Genomic DNA, 17,448 nt, shown 5'->3' with positions numbered 1-17,448 from the left:
AAAAAAAAAAAAAATAAAATAGAATTGTAGATAGGAAATCAGCAAGTGTGTGTGAATGTGTTTTGTTTGTTTGAAAATTTTAATGTTGCATCATCAGATGCTTACAACATTAATATGTATGTGCATGTAATGTTGAATTTCAAATATTCTATGATGAGTTCAAGTGCCAGGTACCTACATATTATCCCATTGATCGTGAAACAGTCTCCAAGCAGTGCAGCTTAGTGCCAGTTATGGATAAATGTGACATGACAACACATTAAAAACATTGGCGCTTTCATCTGATGTAGTTCTGATTGATTCTCGATAAGTCATGTTGATTTTTGAACAAAAATATAAATGAATTGTTACTGATGCCTTTTGTATTTCTTTAAAAAACAAGTTATAAAAATTGTGGACTTGGCTGCTAGAGAACAGCAAGCAATGGATTATTTTCAAAGTTATGGGATCCTACCATCAAGAAAAGTGTGTATTAATGGACACAATAAGGTTGGCTGAATATGGCAAATAAAAAAACAGTAACAAACTAGAGCAACTACCTGAGGGAAGTTTGTATTCATAGTTTTCTAAATAGAGCAACCAGTAAAATCAGGGGACTTGAGAAGAACATTAGAAATTGTGGAAGCCTTTTTATTAACTGAATCGAATACTAATTGTTTATTAAATATAATAGTGCCAGTTCTTTCAAAATTCTCCAGGAAAGTTTGGCAGGATCTCTACCAAATTTCATGGTTCAACAGAATAATAAATATGTAAGTACCAAACGACAGTTTCTTGAAAGAATATTGCAGTAATTTTTTTTACTCCTTAATAATTTGAAAATGAATAACATTACAGTACTTTCTTATTATTACAGTGCCTGGTTTCAAAGACCAAGTTGGTGCTGCCACTATCTTCAAATTAATGTTTACTTGTCACATACAAGTGCTTTCACTTAATAGTTAGTTAATATTTAATGGCCATTTCTCAGATGCCAGCTAAAATGTGTCGTTTTTGGAAGAAAGATACATTTTCCTGCTTGATAAATCAAACTTTTAAAACAGTTCTTTTTAAGCTCCTGAAGTTCTAGAAACATTGCTAAAACTTTTATTTTTGGACTAATAAACTGGTCATTACATCATTTGGAATACTTTGAAATGTCTGAATAATGTTGATCCCAATGTTGATTGCTATTTTACATAAAAGTGGTTGTGGCATATCATTAAAATAAATATTAAAAAGCATAAATGCAAGAACCTGTCCTTGAGGGACTACACTGTGATTACGTTTTTTAGCAGAGCGTGCTTCACCTATTTTTACATAAAAGGTGCAATGTTGTAAGATTTCATAAGATAAATACGATAATTAGGAATTTTGATTTTGATAATCTTGAAAAGTAAACCAGTATGCCAGATATTTTCAAAAGCTTTTTCTATATCAAGAAAGCACGTGGCAATGCAGGCTTTATTAGTGAATGCTTCTGCAATAGTTTCACAATATTTACCTCTTATGTTAAGCAGGGCCCCCAGCGGCTGAGCGGTAAAGACGCTGAACACTGGTAGTTCAGTCCGAGGTTCGAATCCCACGAACGGGCTGGCTACATGGATGTTTTCGTGGTTTTCCCCATGTGTAATGTGTATACGAGCTAGTTTCCCTTAGAAAGTTTTCCACAAAGGCATCCCTCCATTTAGGCAGATAGCCCTCCTGTGCTTTGCCATAATTGAATAATTCAAATCTTTATGTTAAGCGAAAAGTTTTGAAGTTGTTGCAAGACATTAATTCAACATCAAAATTTAATTCATTCAGTTGGTTCTTCAGTAAAAAAGTAATAACTAATCAAAATAAAGTAGGTAATTCACCTCAGCAAGAAAACATTCTTTGTTATTCTACAGGAATTAGCTCCTTCTGTTAGGTGGTTGCAAGCCACGAAGCATGGGTTCCTGGGTGTAAATAGTAGTTCAGATAATAAAATTAATCAAAAGTAGTGAGGAGTAAGGTTTGTAATGTCCATTGGGAGAAAAAGCAGAATCGACGAATGAAATACTGAGTAGTGGATCATGTGGAAGCCAGAGTCGGGAAAGCTAGTGATTGTCTGAAAGCACCAGAACAAAGAAAAACTTGTACATAAAAGCTAGTGATTAGCAGCAGAGAAAGAGGGGGAAAAAATGCACTGGCTTTGTTTGTAAAATAAGTAATAAAAGGCTAGTGGATGAAACAGCGACATAAATAATAAACATGAGCATATATATAAAGTAATAAAAGGAATTAAATATGAACTTATAATGTTTATTGTTGGCCTGGTTGTATTTAATTCCTTTTGTTATGATTAGCTGTTTGTTCTAAACTCCTTGTTTCACACATAAACAGGAAAAAAAAAAAAAAAAAAGAATACAGTGTTGCCAAACTACGAAAGAAAACTTAAAGGAAAATTTCATTTACGCAACCATCAAGCTGCTTGCGACATCTCCTCCCATCTTTTTATTTATGGTGGGGGCACATAAGTCAAAATACAATTTACACTTGTGATATTCCTAAAGACCCACAAATTACCATAGCTAGTAATTATGACCCAAGCTTCAACAGTTACAGTTGCCCTGCTCCTTCTTAAACATTACTTCAACTTTCTAGAAAATTAGCTTAGTCTTTGGAGGATTGAAGTTAATACTGAAATATCAAAAGCAATAATTTTTCGTAAAGGTCAAACAAATATCACATCACCAAGACCTTTTCTGTTTGACTGGGTTGACGAAGTTAAATATCTAGGAATCATTCTAGATACACATTTGACTTTTCAGAAACATCTCGAGGAAGCTGACCACAAAATTAATGTCGTGCTTGCAACTATGTTCCCACTTCTTGGCAGAAGAAGTCATATGGCCACTTCAAGTAAATTTGTCTTATATAAATCTATACTTCGACCAGTATTGCTATATGCTAGTCCTGTCTGTGACCTCACTGCCAAAACTCACCTTCAGTATATTCAAGTTCTTAAAAACAAAGTACTTAGAGAGATATCAACTCGCCTTGGTTCATTCCAAATTCATATATCGACCATAATCTCAAAGTAGACAAAATTCAAAATTATATTGAAAAAATTGCCAGAAATTTCTTCTCTTCAGTTCTCACTCATCCTAGCAACTGTATCAGCTATCTTAGACGTTCTCTATTTCTCAGAGAAAAACACAAATATCCATCTGACATTCTCCATCCTTAACATTTTGTATTCATACTAGACTCTTCAATTCATTGATTTGAAGCTTCCACCCGTAACTTGCTTTCTTTGTCGACTGATGGCAGCCATTTGACTATTACTTTCGTCTTGTTTTGTCCACACCACTCATTTTGTTTTACTGATGGTCTTCATCAGATGCAAAGCAAGCACTGCTTTCTGAAACTAATTCACTGCATGTTCTTAGTAGTAATAAAATGTAATATACTTAAGAAAGAGATAGAACAACAATATGCTTAATACAATTATGAAAAAAAAAAAAAAAAAAAAAAAAACAAGTCATAGTGTGAAGATTTTACAGTTGTCCTAAAACATTTAATTTAAATATCTGATCAGGAACCTTAATCTCTTTATTAGCATGAATATTATCACTTCATCCATAACTTTTAAAGGATACAATCGCTGCACAGCATGGATCCGTTCACTCTCAGCCGTTTTCATCTTTCCAACATAATTATCTTGACTCTGAAACAGTTCAAGTATTTGGACCGAATGGCCAGTTCAATCTTAAGCAAAGCTGGCATTCCACCTTACTATGAAAACAATTTTTCACATCTTGATGATCAGAAGGTAAAAACACAGAACACGAGAAATTATCCGTATCTTCTCTTCAAACTATTTCAGTCTTCAGTTTCATTAGACCTTCTTCATCAGTGAAAACGCAAAGTTTTTGTAGATTCGGATATTTTTCAGAGAACAGACTTAACCGCTAATGAGGGAAAAAGAAGTTGTTATGGCAACCAAGACTATAGTTATTATTGGATGACATATTTCTCTAAGTAGACTCTACTTAGGAGCCTTATTCTAAGGAGATAATTGTGATATTTTTCCCATGCTAAGGGATTTTCTTAATAGCAGAAATAATGAAATTGTAGGAACAAAGAGATTGAAGGAAAAGCGAAACCAATGCTAGAAGTCGAAGAAGCGATTAGAGAAGAACTTTTAAATTGTAGAGAAATGAGGATATAATTAATAAAGAATTTGATAAATCAGAAGCTTATATAGATAAATGGAGTATAATAGAAACTGAGTTAATCTTTTGAATGAGATCAGCAATTTTAATGATAAGACTGTTTTGCAGAACACAATTCTTTGTTATCCAAAACTTAAACTGCCGACTTTTGACGGTAATGTAAAAAAAATTGTTAAGGTTTTGAGGGCAAAATAGGGACGGCGATTATAATTTGGATAATAATGGAAAGTTTGCATCTTTATTATAATCTATTGAAAAAGGAGGTACATTTCTGTTATCAGGATCGGATTCAGAAATGTATGTTATGCATGTGTATGTGCATATATGTGTATGTATAGACATACATTTCCAAATCTGGTCCTGATAACAGAAGAGTACCAAAGAGGATCACCTGCAGAAGAGCTAATTAAAAGTTTTTTCCCTGGTGATAATAGTTACCACAAAGCTTTGGTAGAGAAGACATCCTTATAAAAGTTTATGTGAGGGATCTCCTCCCTTTAGTGCTGCAAAAGTATTCGAATCACAAATTTTGCTTGAGAAAATTGTATGATAATTTAGAATCGAAACTTAGCACTTAGAATTCTTGGAGTTGCTAGAGATAAATATGCAGTTATATTATACCCGCTTGTAGAATCGTCATTACCTGATAATACTGTTCCTGTGTGGCGGAGATTTAGATCAGGTAATTGTGATCACAGAGAAATAGAAGCAAAAGGAATAGACATACCACATGGATTTAAGATGGTTTACTTGATTCTTACTTCATGAAACTGAGGGTGAAGAACACAGCTAACAAATGTTTAGTCAAAGATCAATATTCCAGACAGTGGAACACAAAATGTTGTTTTAAAAATCATGGCCAATCTCTGCAGGTACCACCGGCCTCTACCTTAATAACGATGAAGAAACAAAATCAATATTGTGCATATTTTGTTCTGGAGTTCATGAGTCCAGTGACTGTTGCAAAGCCAGAAAGATTTCAGTAGAAGAAAGATTAAGCATAGTACAAAATAGTTGCAGCTGTTTGTGTTTGGATTGGGGACACAGAATAGCAAAATGTCAGGAAAAAGTTCGTGTGTAGTGTACGGGAAAAAACATCACATGCATATGTGCAAAACCATCAACTCCTGAATCCAAACCCGAAAGTAGCATATTAGATAAACAGATAGCAAAACATGCTGAGACACTTGCAAATTTGTCAAAAACTCCTAACATCGTGTTATAACCTTTGATGTTACTTTGAGAGGAAAAATAAAAAACGGCAAGCAAGAGCTATCATTGATTCAACACTACTGTTTGTCACATAGATCCTATTTTTAAGGAATACAGCTGCTTAAATGCAAATAAAAAATGGCGAGCAGGAGCTATCATTGATTCAGTGTCACATAAGTCCTATTTTTAAAGATTATAGCTGCTTAAATGCAAATAAGAAACGGCAAGCAGGAGCTATGATTGATTCAGTGTCACATAGGTCCTATTTTTAAAGAATACAGCTGCTGAAATGCAATTTAAGAGCACAGGCAAAGAAAAACTTAACAGCGTTTATTGTTTGGAGGGATAACAACTGAAATTATTATAGATCACGATGTTTTTACTGTGTTTTTATTGAAAACAGATGGTAATTAACTATGCAATTTTAAGGCACTTGGAAAAAAGGTATTTGTGGAACTTATACCACCAGTAGGATGAGGTGACTGGTAAACAAACGTAGGGAAAATAATACTTATTTGAATAATCAAAGCGATGGACTAACAGAAATATTAATTGGAGCTGATATTTGTGGAAAATTAGACCAGCCTCAGGTCTTGCTACTGTTGAGACCAAATTAGGATGGACGGTTATGGCGAAAACTCAATGTCTGAAATTTCAAATAATTAAACTTTCTTGCCATTTCAGTGCTTAATAAAGAGACATTTATATCCGATTTATTGGCTATTGACACACTGGGAATTTTAGACTCTTTAGAAAAGAAAAATAAATTAGAAATCCTCAGCGCTACTGTTTGTGCTTGTCCATCTTCATCTGTTTTAAAAGAGTTTTTAATGTTTGTACTCGTCTAGCTTCGTCCATTTTAAAAGAGTTTTTAAAGTACAAGACATTTATTTTTGGACTGTTTCTTCAACGGTACTGACCTGGATACGAAGAGATACAGCATGGGATGTATTTGTTCATGACAGAATGATGGAAATAAGGCAGCTTACACCAAGAGATGCCTGGAGGCGCATCCCAGGAACAATGAACTCTGCTAATTTGCCCAGTAAAGGATGTTCTGCCTGCTTGCGTCGCATTGGTGGGCGAGGGACTTGAATGGTTATATTTATCACGAGAAAAGTGGCCAAGCAATGATTTCATTATAAACGAAGTAGCCAAGGAGAAGAAACAAAAAATTGTATCATCTTTGATTAACACCAATTTCGTTGGTCTAATAAATACTCTTCAGTTCTCAACTTATCATCAGACTATTAGAATGATGGCTTGGATTTGTTGACTTGTTCACAACTGGAAATAAGAGAAGAAAAGGAAAGGTGAACTTACCATTCCTGAGCTTAATGAAGCTGAGAAATTACTCATTTATAATATTTGATACAAACTCAATTTTTTGATGAAGTTCAAGATAAGTGTTTAGTATCACTAAATCCATTTCTAGATCAAGGAATCATTAGGACGAAAACAGCAGTATATCAACAAGATGATCAGTCAGAGTTTAGAACTCCTACAAATCTAGTGAACATCCTCTGATAAAAAGCATAGTAATGGAATGAACATCAAATTAAAGAACACGTCAAAATTTCTCACATCTTAAATTCTCTATGAGAAAGATTCTGATTACTATATGGATGAAGATTTATTTCATCCATCTTGAAATCTTGCTTTATTTGTAAGAGATATTCCAACAAAAGGGTCAATCCTTCAGCCCCAAGACTGCCCAGTAATTTTCAAGATGCCTCTGTGTTCCAGACAACTAGCATTGATTTTGCAGGACTGTTGATACTTAGGGCTAAAAGAAAGGCATGGATTTGTTTTACATGCACAGTATATCACCTTGTTTCTCTCAGGGCTGTGGAGTCGGAATCGGAGTCGAGTAGATTTTTGGGTAAAAGGAGTCAGATTTGGAGTCGCTAAAAAGCACGTCGACTCTGACTCCAGTTTTTGCTGAACAGTTTGAATTTGAAATGTAATTAAAGTTAATTAAAAAAATTAATGACACACTGAGTTAATATTTTTATTTGTGGACTATATACATTAATAAATATTTAGTTTCCATTTTATTGACATATTAGTTAAATAAATATAAGGAAGCAAGATGGACGTGATATTTGCCATTATTGATTAAACTGATTCATTTAGTTACTAATCTCATTGGTGAATTTAGGTAAGCAGTGAGAACTCCCCAAATTGATGCCATTCTTAGGAAGCGAGCAGAAAAAGGAGCAACGCAATGGAGAAGTACATATTTGATGATATAGTGGTTGTTAGGAACTTTTTCAGAAGATGTAAATAACTCTAATATTTCACTAACAGAAAGACTGTGGAATGATATTGCAGAACTGGAAACCCTTCTTTCAACACTATATATAGTCACAAAAAAGCTACAATCTGAAGAATTAACAGGAGACGAGAATGTTAGAAGATGTAGATAACCCTAATGTTTCACTAACAGAAAGACTGTGGAACGATCTTGCAGAATTGGAAACTCTTCTTTCTATACCAGTCTCTATCATCCTTCCTCTTCCACTGATTAGATTTTGAGAAATATTTCCATGATATTGAAAAGGCTAAGGCAAAGTGAATGAAAATAAATAACCAAGAGCCTTTAGATATAAAAATGAAAAAATACAAACAAGATTTATACACGACCTTTTGAAGAAATAGATAAATATTGCTGTTGCAAGACACCGCTTTTAGAATTTGGAAAAATCTATCGTGAAAAGTTAAAGGAAGTAGCCCTAACAGTAACAACTTTTCTTCCTACTCATGTCTGTGTGGAAAGACTCTTCTCAGATCTGAAGTTTTATCAATTCGGATCTATGGTCCTCTAAAAAAGAGGATCTTGCCGAAGTTATACTGCTTCTTATAAATTACTAATGCCAGTTTTTCCATTTCATAATAAATGCTAATTAATATAAAAAATTTGCTATGCATCAATTTGTTTTGTAGCATATATTACTTCTTTTATATTAAAAAAATAAACTGTACCTATGAGTATATGTTTACATGTATATGAAGGAGTTGGAGTCGGTCATTTTTCTCTACTGACTTCACAGCCCTGGTTTCTCGGTGAGGTACGCCGAGCCCAACTAGATATCTATGTCTGCCATAAAAACAACCAGCCCACACTATTAACGTCATAAATCGGTGGAAGTAGGCCTGAGACCACCGGAATTTATCTCATTGAATGAAAATAATTCCACCTATTCGTTGTTAAAAAAGTTTTGCATGGTTAAAATAATAGCGAATAATTGGAGAATAAATTACATGTGCAAAGGTGAACAATGAGTGTGATGTTACAACATATAAAATTATGAAAAAAGGAACCAAGAACAACATAACAATAATGATTGCTACTTCCGAACATGAGAATCCGTTGGGTTACCAGGTTTGAACTATTATCACTATTGTTGTGGTGTTTACATTTACCGAGATATTGCTTCTTGGTAATTACTTATTTTAGTCTCTGTTTTCATAAACTTCCATTAATTAAAATAATATTTACATCATTAAAGAAGGCAAAGTATATAACATTTTAAGCTAATAATATACCAAGTGACAAAAAAGTCTCATGACCAAATAAAGTTGGTCATGCCACTCAGGGGGTTAATTAGTCTCAAAACCCGATTTTGCATTGCTTCACTTTTCATTCAAATCTATTGCTATTCAGAAAAATGTCAGATATCCTTCTTTCATATTAAATTTGTCTGTAATTAATTAACAAAGTAAACTACTTAAAAGCAATAGATGCAGTTCTCAAAACTATTATTTTTAACTTTTTAATATGATTGATTGATTTAGATAAAAATACATTTAATTCATAACATATTTAATTAAAGAAATTAAATATTTTTATATAATTACATTAAATATTTATAAAATTTTTAAACATATAGAATATATGTAATATTCTCATGTTAGTCTAAATGTATAGTTACCTAATTCCTATAAAATATTTTGCTATTCCACCTGGGCTATCTCTATTGATAATCGTTTCTGATAAACCATAATAAACTTTAAAACAGCTTTTTCGGGTGATTGTTAAAATCTAAACACTTTCAGGATTTTTTTTTTCATTTTAATACAGTGAAATTTTTTAAAAATAATTCTTAGAATGGTTAAAAAAATGAAAAAAAAAAAAAAAAAAAAAAAAAAAAAAAAACAAAAAAAAAAACCCTATTTTTTGAAGTTAAAAGTTTTTTTTTTATCTAATCATGACAACATTGTTATAATCACAGCTGGTGTCGAACATAGGCAGTACATAAGATATTGACTAGGGTGGCCCATTCTTGGAGAAAGTCTCTCGTAAGCAAAAAATATACAGAAGCATAAATTTGCTTAGAATAATTAAAGTTTGATTTATACTGAGCATCAACTGCAGTGATTTCATAGGTCATAAAAAGTATTAAAGCTAGCCCTGATTACAACATACATCATCCTTACTTAGGCTACAGAAGTCTTAAATCTGTGGTCTCAAACAAACAGCTAATGAAGCAATATAATGTGGCCCGTAAGTGTGTTTCAGTCATGTGTGTCTTTTGAATGCAGTTTATACAGATTTACAGAAAGGGTGATGTAGTTTTAACTTTTATGTATGACTACTACTGAAAGAAAAATAGACATAACGAACATATTGTTATTTTATCACGAGTTTCTACATCACTACAGTTAAAAAATTTAGTTTACCAGCTGACACTTCAGTATTCTAATGCTTCTGATTTTTAATATCAAGTTGGTATTTCTGATATACAGTTCCCTTGCATCACTCACTCGGTTCACTGGATGCACAGTTGTGCAGTTTTATTTGCTATACAGATTAAGATAAACTAACATATGGTATATAAAAACCTGTTTATTTGTGGTTGTTGTTAGACCTACATTACATCAGTACTTGTTGTTTAGAATTATATATGAATTCTGAGTGCTGCTTTTGTACAAAAATTTATCTCATTGCATTAAAATTGTAAATAAGTCATAATAGTGATTTTAATTAAGAGATCAAACTGCAAGCTGTGTTTTTAACAAAGAGTAAGAAAAGTGGATGAAGAAGGTGGTTTTTCAAGATAGATGGGAAATTACATACTTTTGTGGTGTTGTTTACAATAAAATTGTATGTTTTGCTTGTAATAAAGGTATATCAGTCCCTAAAAATACTATATCATCATTATGAAATAAATCTGAAAATTATTATTAACAAATCATAGAGAAAAATCTGAAAACTGAGGGAAAGAGAGCTAATTTCTGAAATTTGTTAAAAAAAATATTTTTTTTTTAACTGAAGCAAATAAATCCAGTGAAGCAACTTTTCACCCAAGGTTTGCTCTTGTGCACTGATCAAAACCATTTATGGATGCCGAATTCTTTAAAGATAGTTTGATTAATTCTACTACACTTCTTTGCCCTCACAAACACAAACTACTTTAACACATTAGTTTGTCAACCAACACAGCAGCTGAACACATTTAAGTAACTTTTACTATGTATAATAACTTCATAATAATCAGACAGTTGTTTCGAAATCATTATTGATTTATGATGGCAATTAAATGAAAAATGGATAATTTTTAATTATATATAACACTATGAAGAGTTGTGAATTGAGAATGCTGCAGCACTGTAACTTGTTATTTTCTTACAAGATGTGAATTATTTGAAGAATTGTTAGAAATAATTCCAATAAAACATAAAACTGGTGCACAGGATACTTTTTCTAAAATAAAAGCCATAATAGATAAAATATAAATTGTGATAAATGGTCAGATTTGCAAGTGATGGTGCAACTGCTGCAGTTGTAAAGAAAATGGAATAATGGTAACATTAAAAAATATAGTGAAAGAAAAAAAAATTCAGAATTTTTTCACACTACATACTGCATTATTCATCAAGAAGCACTTTGTGTCAAAAGTTTGCAGATTGATAATATTATGGAAACAGTAAATTTTATCCATGGATGAACTCTGAATCATTGAGACTTTGTTGCATTGCTTAAATGTTTTATCAAAACAAACTGAGGTAGCTATGCTGAGGAGCTATATTAAAATGTTTTTTTATAAATTAAATCAAAGTTCTTATGATGAAAAAACACATCACTGCACTATGTAATGTTACATAGGTAACACATTCAGCATATCTTGTCAACTTAACTGGCCATTTAAATATTTTCAATGAAGAGTTGCAAGGAAAGAATGAAAACGTATCACTAACATGTGCATTTGTATCAAAACTTTTAAGTTGCAGTTATGGGAAAAAATTTTAGCAAAAAATTTCATACATAGTAAAAGTTATTTATCAGCCATAAATTGGCACAATTTTTTCAGAAAAAATCACCAAGTTATCATTTTTTTATTGTAACTGGGCAAACGTTACCAACAGGTTGAAAGAAAAAATTTAAAATACAAACTTGAATTGTTAAATAAAGATTATATGATATATTAAATATTATGGATATTATCTGAATATTCAATATTTAATTGTCAATATGTTTGAATTATGAAAAGTAATAACAGAAATTTCTTTCTTTAGATTTAAGATATGAAATAAATATAAATTTGTATATTTTTCTTTGCATTATTATTATTATTCCTTGTGTACACTTTGATGAAGATTTAGCAACTAAAATTTAATTTAGATAAAAATATGCTGGCCCATCAGCGCTTTTAGATTGTTTAGTTTGCAATTTGAGCTTGAGACCATTATTTTAAACCACAGAAAAAGAGTTCAAATTTTAAAAGATAAGATTAGAAGATATTACCAAGGCACCATAACTTGGAAGTATACATTCACGATTTTAAAAATGATTATGTTGATAACTAACTATTGAAGTCAATATGTAGAGTCATCAGCTTTTTTTAGGCAGGAAAACAAGAAAGGATTAACAATGCTCTTGCTCGGCCTTTCAAATCCAGATCTCACAACTGGCGTGTTTCCAATTATACCATGAAGCTATGTGGTGGTGAGAGAAAATACTTTAGAAATACATAATTCTTTTTTGCAAAAAATGGAGTGTTTGATATTCCATATATGAAAATATGGTACCTTTAAAATAATGATCATATGGAAGTTATCATGATATCATATGAATATGTTTATACACAATGGCTCTGGATTCTGCTAACTGTCAGCATTACTTCACATTTATCTTCTATTTGTGCATAAATAAATAAATAATAATAATAAACAAAAAGCTAAAGTAATAGCAATTGGGGTAGATGTTTATGCTACATGAAAGCCGATTTGGTTTGAAAATTACAATTTACTTGATGCCATGAAATTATATCTATACACTGAATTTTCATTTTAAATTAAGCTAAGAGAATTTTTGGAAGCTAGAGAATTTGAAATGAAAATAGACATGCATCTTTATAGATAGTTTCTATTTTAGACTAATTTTTAAGAAAATAATAAAAAAAGTTATAACAAATAATAAATTTAATAAAAATAATATTGTATTATTTGCCATTGTATTTTTACATGCTATAAATCTGTCAATATAATAATGTTTTGGAACAGAAATTTATATCATACCAAGACATGTTAGATTATCAATTTACAAATTAATAAGGTATATAATATTATAATAATGAAAAATTTAATGAATACATGTATGTTTATTTAACTAAAAACACTTTTGTGTGTAGTAGAGTTGCAAACCCAAAATTCTACATGAATGTAGCATTTTGTAGTACTAAAGTCTTCTTTCTCCACTCGAATGATCTTCCAAACTTTCAAAACAAATATCTGTATCTGAATCCAGATACAGATATTTGTTTTATAAAGTTTTTTCATTATCTGGACTTTTGTCATCAGAATCAGGTTCTTCTTAAAAAAAAAAAAAAAAAAAAAAAAAAAAAAAAAAAAATGTGCTTTAGCTTTCTCTTTGATGCATTTTTAGCTATCATGTTGTAATGCCTTTGCATTGTTATGCTACCAAATAAATATCCCGTGAGAAATGTAAAAGTCCCTACACTACAAAATTCCCGCCTGAAGATTCTCAAGCTGGAAATATTTTACTTTTGTAATTTTGAACAACAAAAAGTTTGATTTTTGACCAAAAATGCTGCAATTCTTTACAAACATCAATACAAGAATGCATTCAAAATAGAGCAATAAAAATGCCTTAAAATGCAATAAAAATGCCAAATTCACTTTTATTATGCAGTATATTATCTAGTACACTTACTGTCATCTATACCAAGTTAAATCAGCTAATTTGTGAGTTCAGCTCTAAAATCCATTAGGTTATTTTGAAAAACAGGCTTATTTCATCTCTGCACATTCAGGGAAAAAACTAATTTGCAAACAGAACTTGTTCATTATCATTTAGACAAAAATTTGTAATGTGATCTGAGCTCGTTATGACCATCAAAAGTTTAATCTTTATCAGCAAGTCCAAGACACACTGCTCAGAGGGTTAAAGAAAGAGATGTGGCCAGGAATGGAAACTCTCTTTTGCATGAATTATGCAATGATATTAAAGAGAAAATGGAAAGTTGAGATAAGAAATTTTAACTTTTTCATGAAGTCAATCTTTTCCTGCCCACATAGTCGCTATTGCAAAGAAACATCGGTTGCAGGACACTGATCACCCTGCTTATAGCCTAGATCTATCTCCAAGTGACACTTATCTGAGCTTCAGGGAAGATGATTTAATGATTCTAAAGAGGTGGAGACAGCAGCTAAGGAACATTCTGTGAAATTTTTAAATTAATTTTTTAAGGTCATAAAGCAATTAATTAAAAGATGTAAAAGTACAAAAGACTTACTGAACAATTGATTTTTGCTCCATTTTTTAGAAGTATATTAGGCTTAGAAACTTTTGAATCTTACCTTGTATGTAAAATAGAGAAAAACTTACCTGTCTGCAGTTTCTTTCTGATTTTGAAAGCATTACTGTTAATTATCATCAGGAGGCACTTTATTCCTTAAAACAATTAAGTTTAAATCCTACTTTCATTAAAAAATCTATACAGTTTTTTTCTGCTATAAAGTTGTCAACTATGAGATTACTATCTATCTGATCACTGAGTAATCCCATCAAATCTTGTAATCATAAATTACATACAGTAAAAAATGATTCAATATGAACAGCAGCATTATTGATAATGAAATGAAATTTAAAAAAAAAAAAAAAAACTACTAATATATTTAAAAGAATAAAATAAATATTTATTTTATGTACAAGTGACTTGATTTAGTGGAAGAATGGAAATTAATCATCATTATCTTTCCATCCATAGTAGTCAACTGGAAAAAAAAAAAAAAAAAAAAAAAAATTCTTTAAAATGAAAAAATTTCAAAATTTTACTATATTTTTTGGCAAACAATATTTATCTTAAAAAAACAACTGACAGATAAAGAGTTAAGGTATTGTAATACTTACCAGACATTTTCTCTTTATTTTTGTTTCCATGCTTTGATCGATGTGAAATTTTATTTTCTGAATGAAATCCAGCTCTATGCTGCTTTGTTTTACCAGCCTTTCTTGCTTGTTGATTAACTTTATCTCTTGATTTTGAATTTAAAAGTGGATGAGTCTCTGCAGGTAGAAAATTTAAAAATTCTATTTGAAAAAATGTAATATATCATTTTAAAAATATACAAACACTATAGACATACATTTCTTGAACTCAAAAATAAATAAAAGCAGAAATTATACATAGCAGTTTTAAAGCAACAAACTTTAGCTTAGTTTAAATACAGTGCATTTTCTATTAAAATTATCAGAAGTATCTTATTTTCCTTTCCTTTCTTTATCTCTCTCTTGTTTTAATGTTACTTGTATATGCACCTTTATGCATGAATATGGGTAGATCTATTAATGAAGAAATACATCATCTTAAAACGTGTATGTTGCTTTGTTTTTATAATCAATGTGAATCAGATTTATCAGTGCTTAAGGTCAGGAATTATTTTAAACTCGGCTACAGAGCCATGGAAGCTGCTCATAAAGTTCTTGAAGTAAAACTATCAGATAACAACCCAGAAATGGTTCAAATCCTTTGCGATTGGTGGTTTCTTGCTTCATATTAAGGCTAGATGTAGCAGGTCATCAGTCACTGATTTTTGACACTGAGCTGCACTCAACTATTACTTAATACTTGAAAATTTACAATAGACTCTAGATTATCTAAGGAGATTAGATTAATTAGATTACACATGTCATGCATTACCCAAGCTGAAGAAGCATACAGAAATTGCAAACTGTTTTCCTGCCCTCATTATAGAACAAGTAAGTAAATGAGTGAAATTTGCAAAATTTTCCTTGAAAACCTTTTGGATCTGCAGTTTTTCCAAATATATAATAACATATGACAAGAAAAAGGTTTACATCAATTAGAAACAATGCATAGATTGGGGGGGGGAAAGTAATAGAATTTGATGCAAAGCAGCAATAATTAGACGGAAAGGTTATGCTCAATAGTTGGTGGAATTAAGTAAAAACAAAATTAAAAATTATAAGTTGTCATGCTGAAATTTATGTTTAATAGGGGTTTTCACAGATGACCTGTCTGCTTCGCCAGCTAGAGCTGGAATGAATGGTTGGATCAAGTTACCCTTCTTTTACTGTTTCCTACAGGGTTACTTGGCATATGATGCTGTATTTCTCAGGATTTCAGATAAAGAGCAGACTAAAAGGAAATTCTCTGTTGCAACACAGTCTAGTGACATTATTAGCACATGTCTGATTTCAAGGTGGCTTTTATGCTGGGATTTACTGATGATTTTTGGTATTTTCTATTCAGTTACTGAGTTTGAATGCTTTAAGAAGTATTTACTAAAGATGTACTATTTTAAGCATGAGCATTAACTCATGCTCATCAACTCTTGCATGATATTTAGTGACAGGAGTACACTAGCATTTTTTTTTTCTCAAAATGTCCAAGTCCAGCTCGATTGATGTTATCTGCAGTTGCACTTCATATTCTGCATTTTATTTGTCTCGGTATTTATTTTGTAGCCATGTATGCTGAGAAAGATTTTTCACTTAAATACATTGTTCCGAACGGCATTAAAATGTTTATAACGGTGTAAGAAGCTTCTAGGTATTCCGCATGAATCTGCAACCAAAAATTTATGAGCTGCTCTTGCCTAAATGTAGATTTTAATGTCGAATCCATTGATATCTTGATAAATTGCTCCCTTTACTTCAATGGCAAGCCTTCTGATTTATCATAGTACTCGAACGGACTTTTTATACAATAATATTCAGTTTTTTTCCTTCTGGGAAATACTCTTTTATGGTTTCCTTCAAATGAAAAAGATGCTCCGTTATATAATTTTTAAAACAGTCATCTAAATGTAATTCATTTTGCATTAGAGAACTGTTTAGTTTTCTAAAGCACTGTCTTTCATTTTCGTTGACTTATATTTTACCGTAGGCAGGTAAGCAAATGCCTAGGGTAGCAAAACCAACTGAAATACCAATATATATATACATAAGAAATTAGAATATAGTCTAAGTTCAGTTTATAAAAAATACAAAATAATAGCAAGTTCAAAATTAGCGCCTAGTGCTGCTTAATTTTTAAATGAATTTAAAAAGTCAAGATCAAAATACCTAACAAAAGCTGTAAGAATATTTGGACTCTACCTATCTCTGTTTCCGAAATACATTGCAAAAGAAATTTTTCTTATAGTGAACAAAATGGAACAATAAACTTTAGAAAAGAAGTTGCTAAATACATTAAAATGGCAGCCTAGAAGTATAAAAAACATAGGTTTATCTCTTTTGTGGTTTGAAGCTTCATAACACTTTTTTCCCTTGACAAGTTCTGTTTGAAACTCTGAATAAAAGAGATTAACCTATGTTCTTGATACTCCTAGCTTGTCATTTTAATGTATTTAGCAATTTTGGTTATTCGGAGATGATTTTTTTTATATTCTGAGATGTACAGTAGACAAGAAGAGACACTTTTCCAAGTTCTGGGTGTCCAATAAAACAGAGTAAGATTGAAAACAATGTCTTATCTATGCAATAGCATCCATGGGGTCCATTTGGATTGTTATAGTGATACAGTTTATGTAACAATTACAGAATAGTGGATTAGAAAAGTGCTTT

At 31.2% G+C, this 17,448-nt stretch overlaps 1 protein-coding gene and 1 long non-coding RNA gene across 2 annotated transcripts in view; one reads left to right on the top strand and one right to left on the bottom strand.

The window, feature by feature from the left end:
• The window catches only part of LOC118197977 (uncharacterized), a 42,868-nt gene that overhangs the window by 22,388 nt on the left and 3,032 nt on the right, over positions 1–17,448 (top strand). The gene's annotated exons all lie outside the window — the stretch shown is intronic.
• Positions 14,523–17,448, bottom strand: part of Rbbp5 (retinoblastoma binding protein 5) — a 67,150-nt gene continuing 64,224 nt past the window's right edge. The window contains exons 14-15 of the mRNA XM_035369552.2: positions 14,770–14,925; positions 14,523–14,633 (exon numbers count right to left, since the gene is read on the bottom strand). Of these exons, the coding sequence (XP_035225443.1) occupies positions 14,599–14,633; positions 14,770–14,925 (191 nt within the window). The 3' untranslated portion in view covers positions 14,523–14,598. The remainder of the gene's footprint in view (positions 14,634–14,769; positions 14,926–17,448) is intronic.

Source organism: Stegodyphus dumicola, chromosome 3, assembly GCF_044657685.1.
Source record: "Stegodyphus dumicola isolate Sdum_Otavi_A_Nest chromosome 3, ASM4465768v1".
NCBI lineage: Eukaryota > Metazoa > Arthropoda > Arachnida > Araneae > Eresidae > Stegodyphus > Stegodyphus dumicola.
This window is presented reverse-complemented; position numbering and strand designations above follow the sequence as displayed.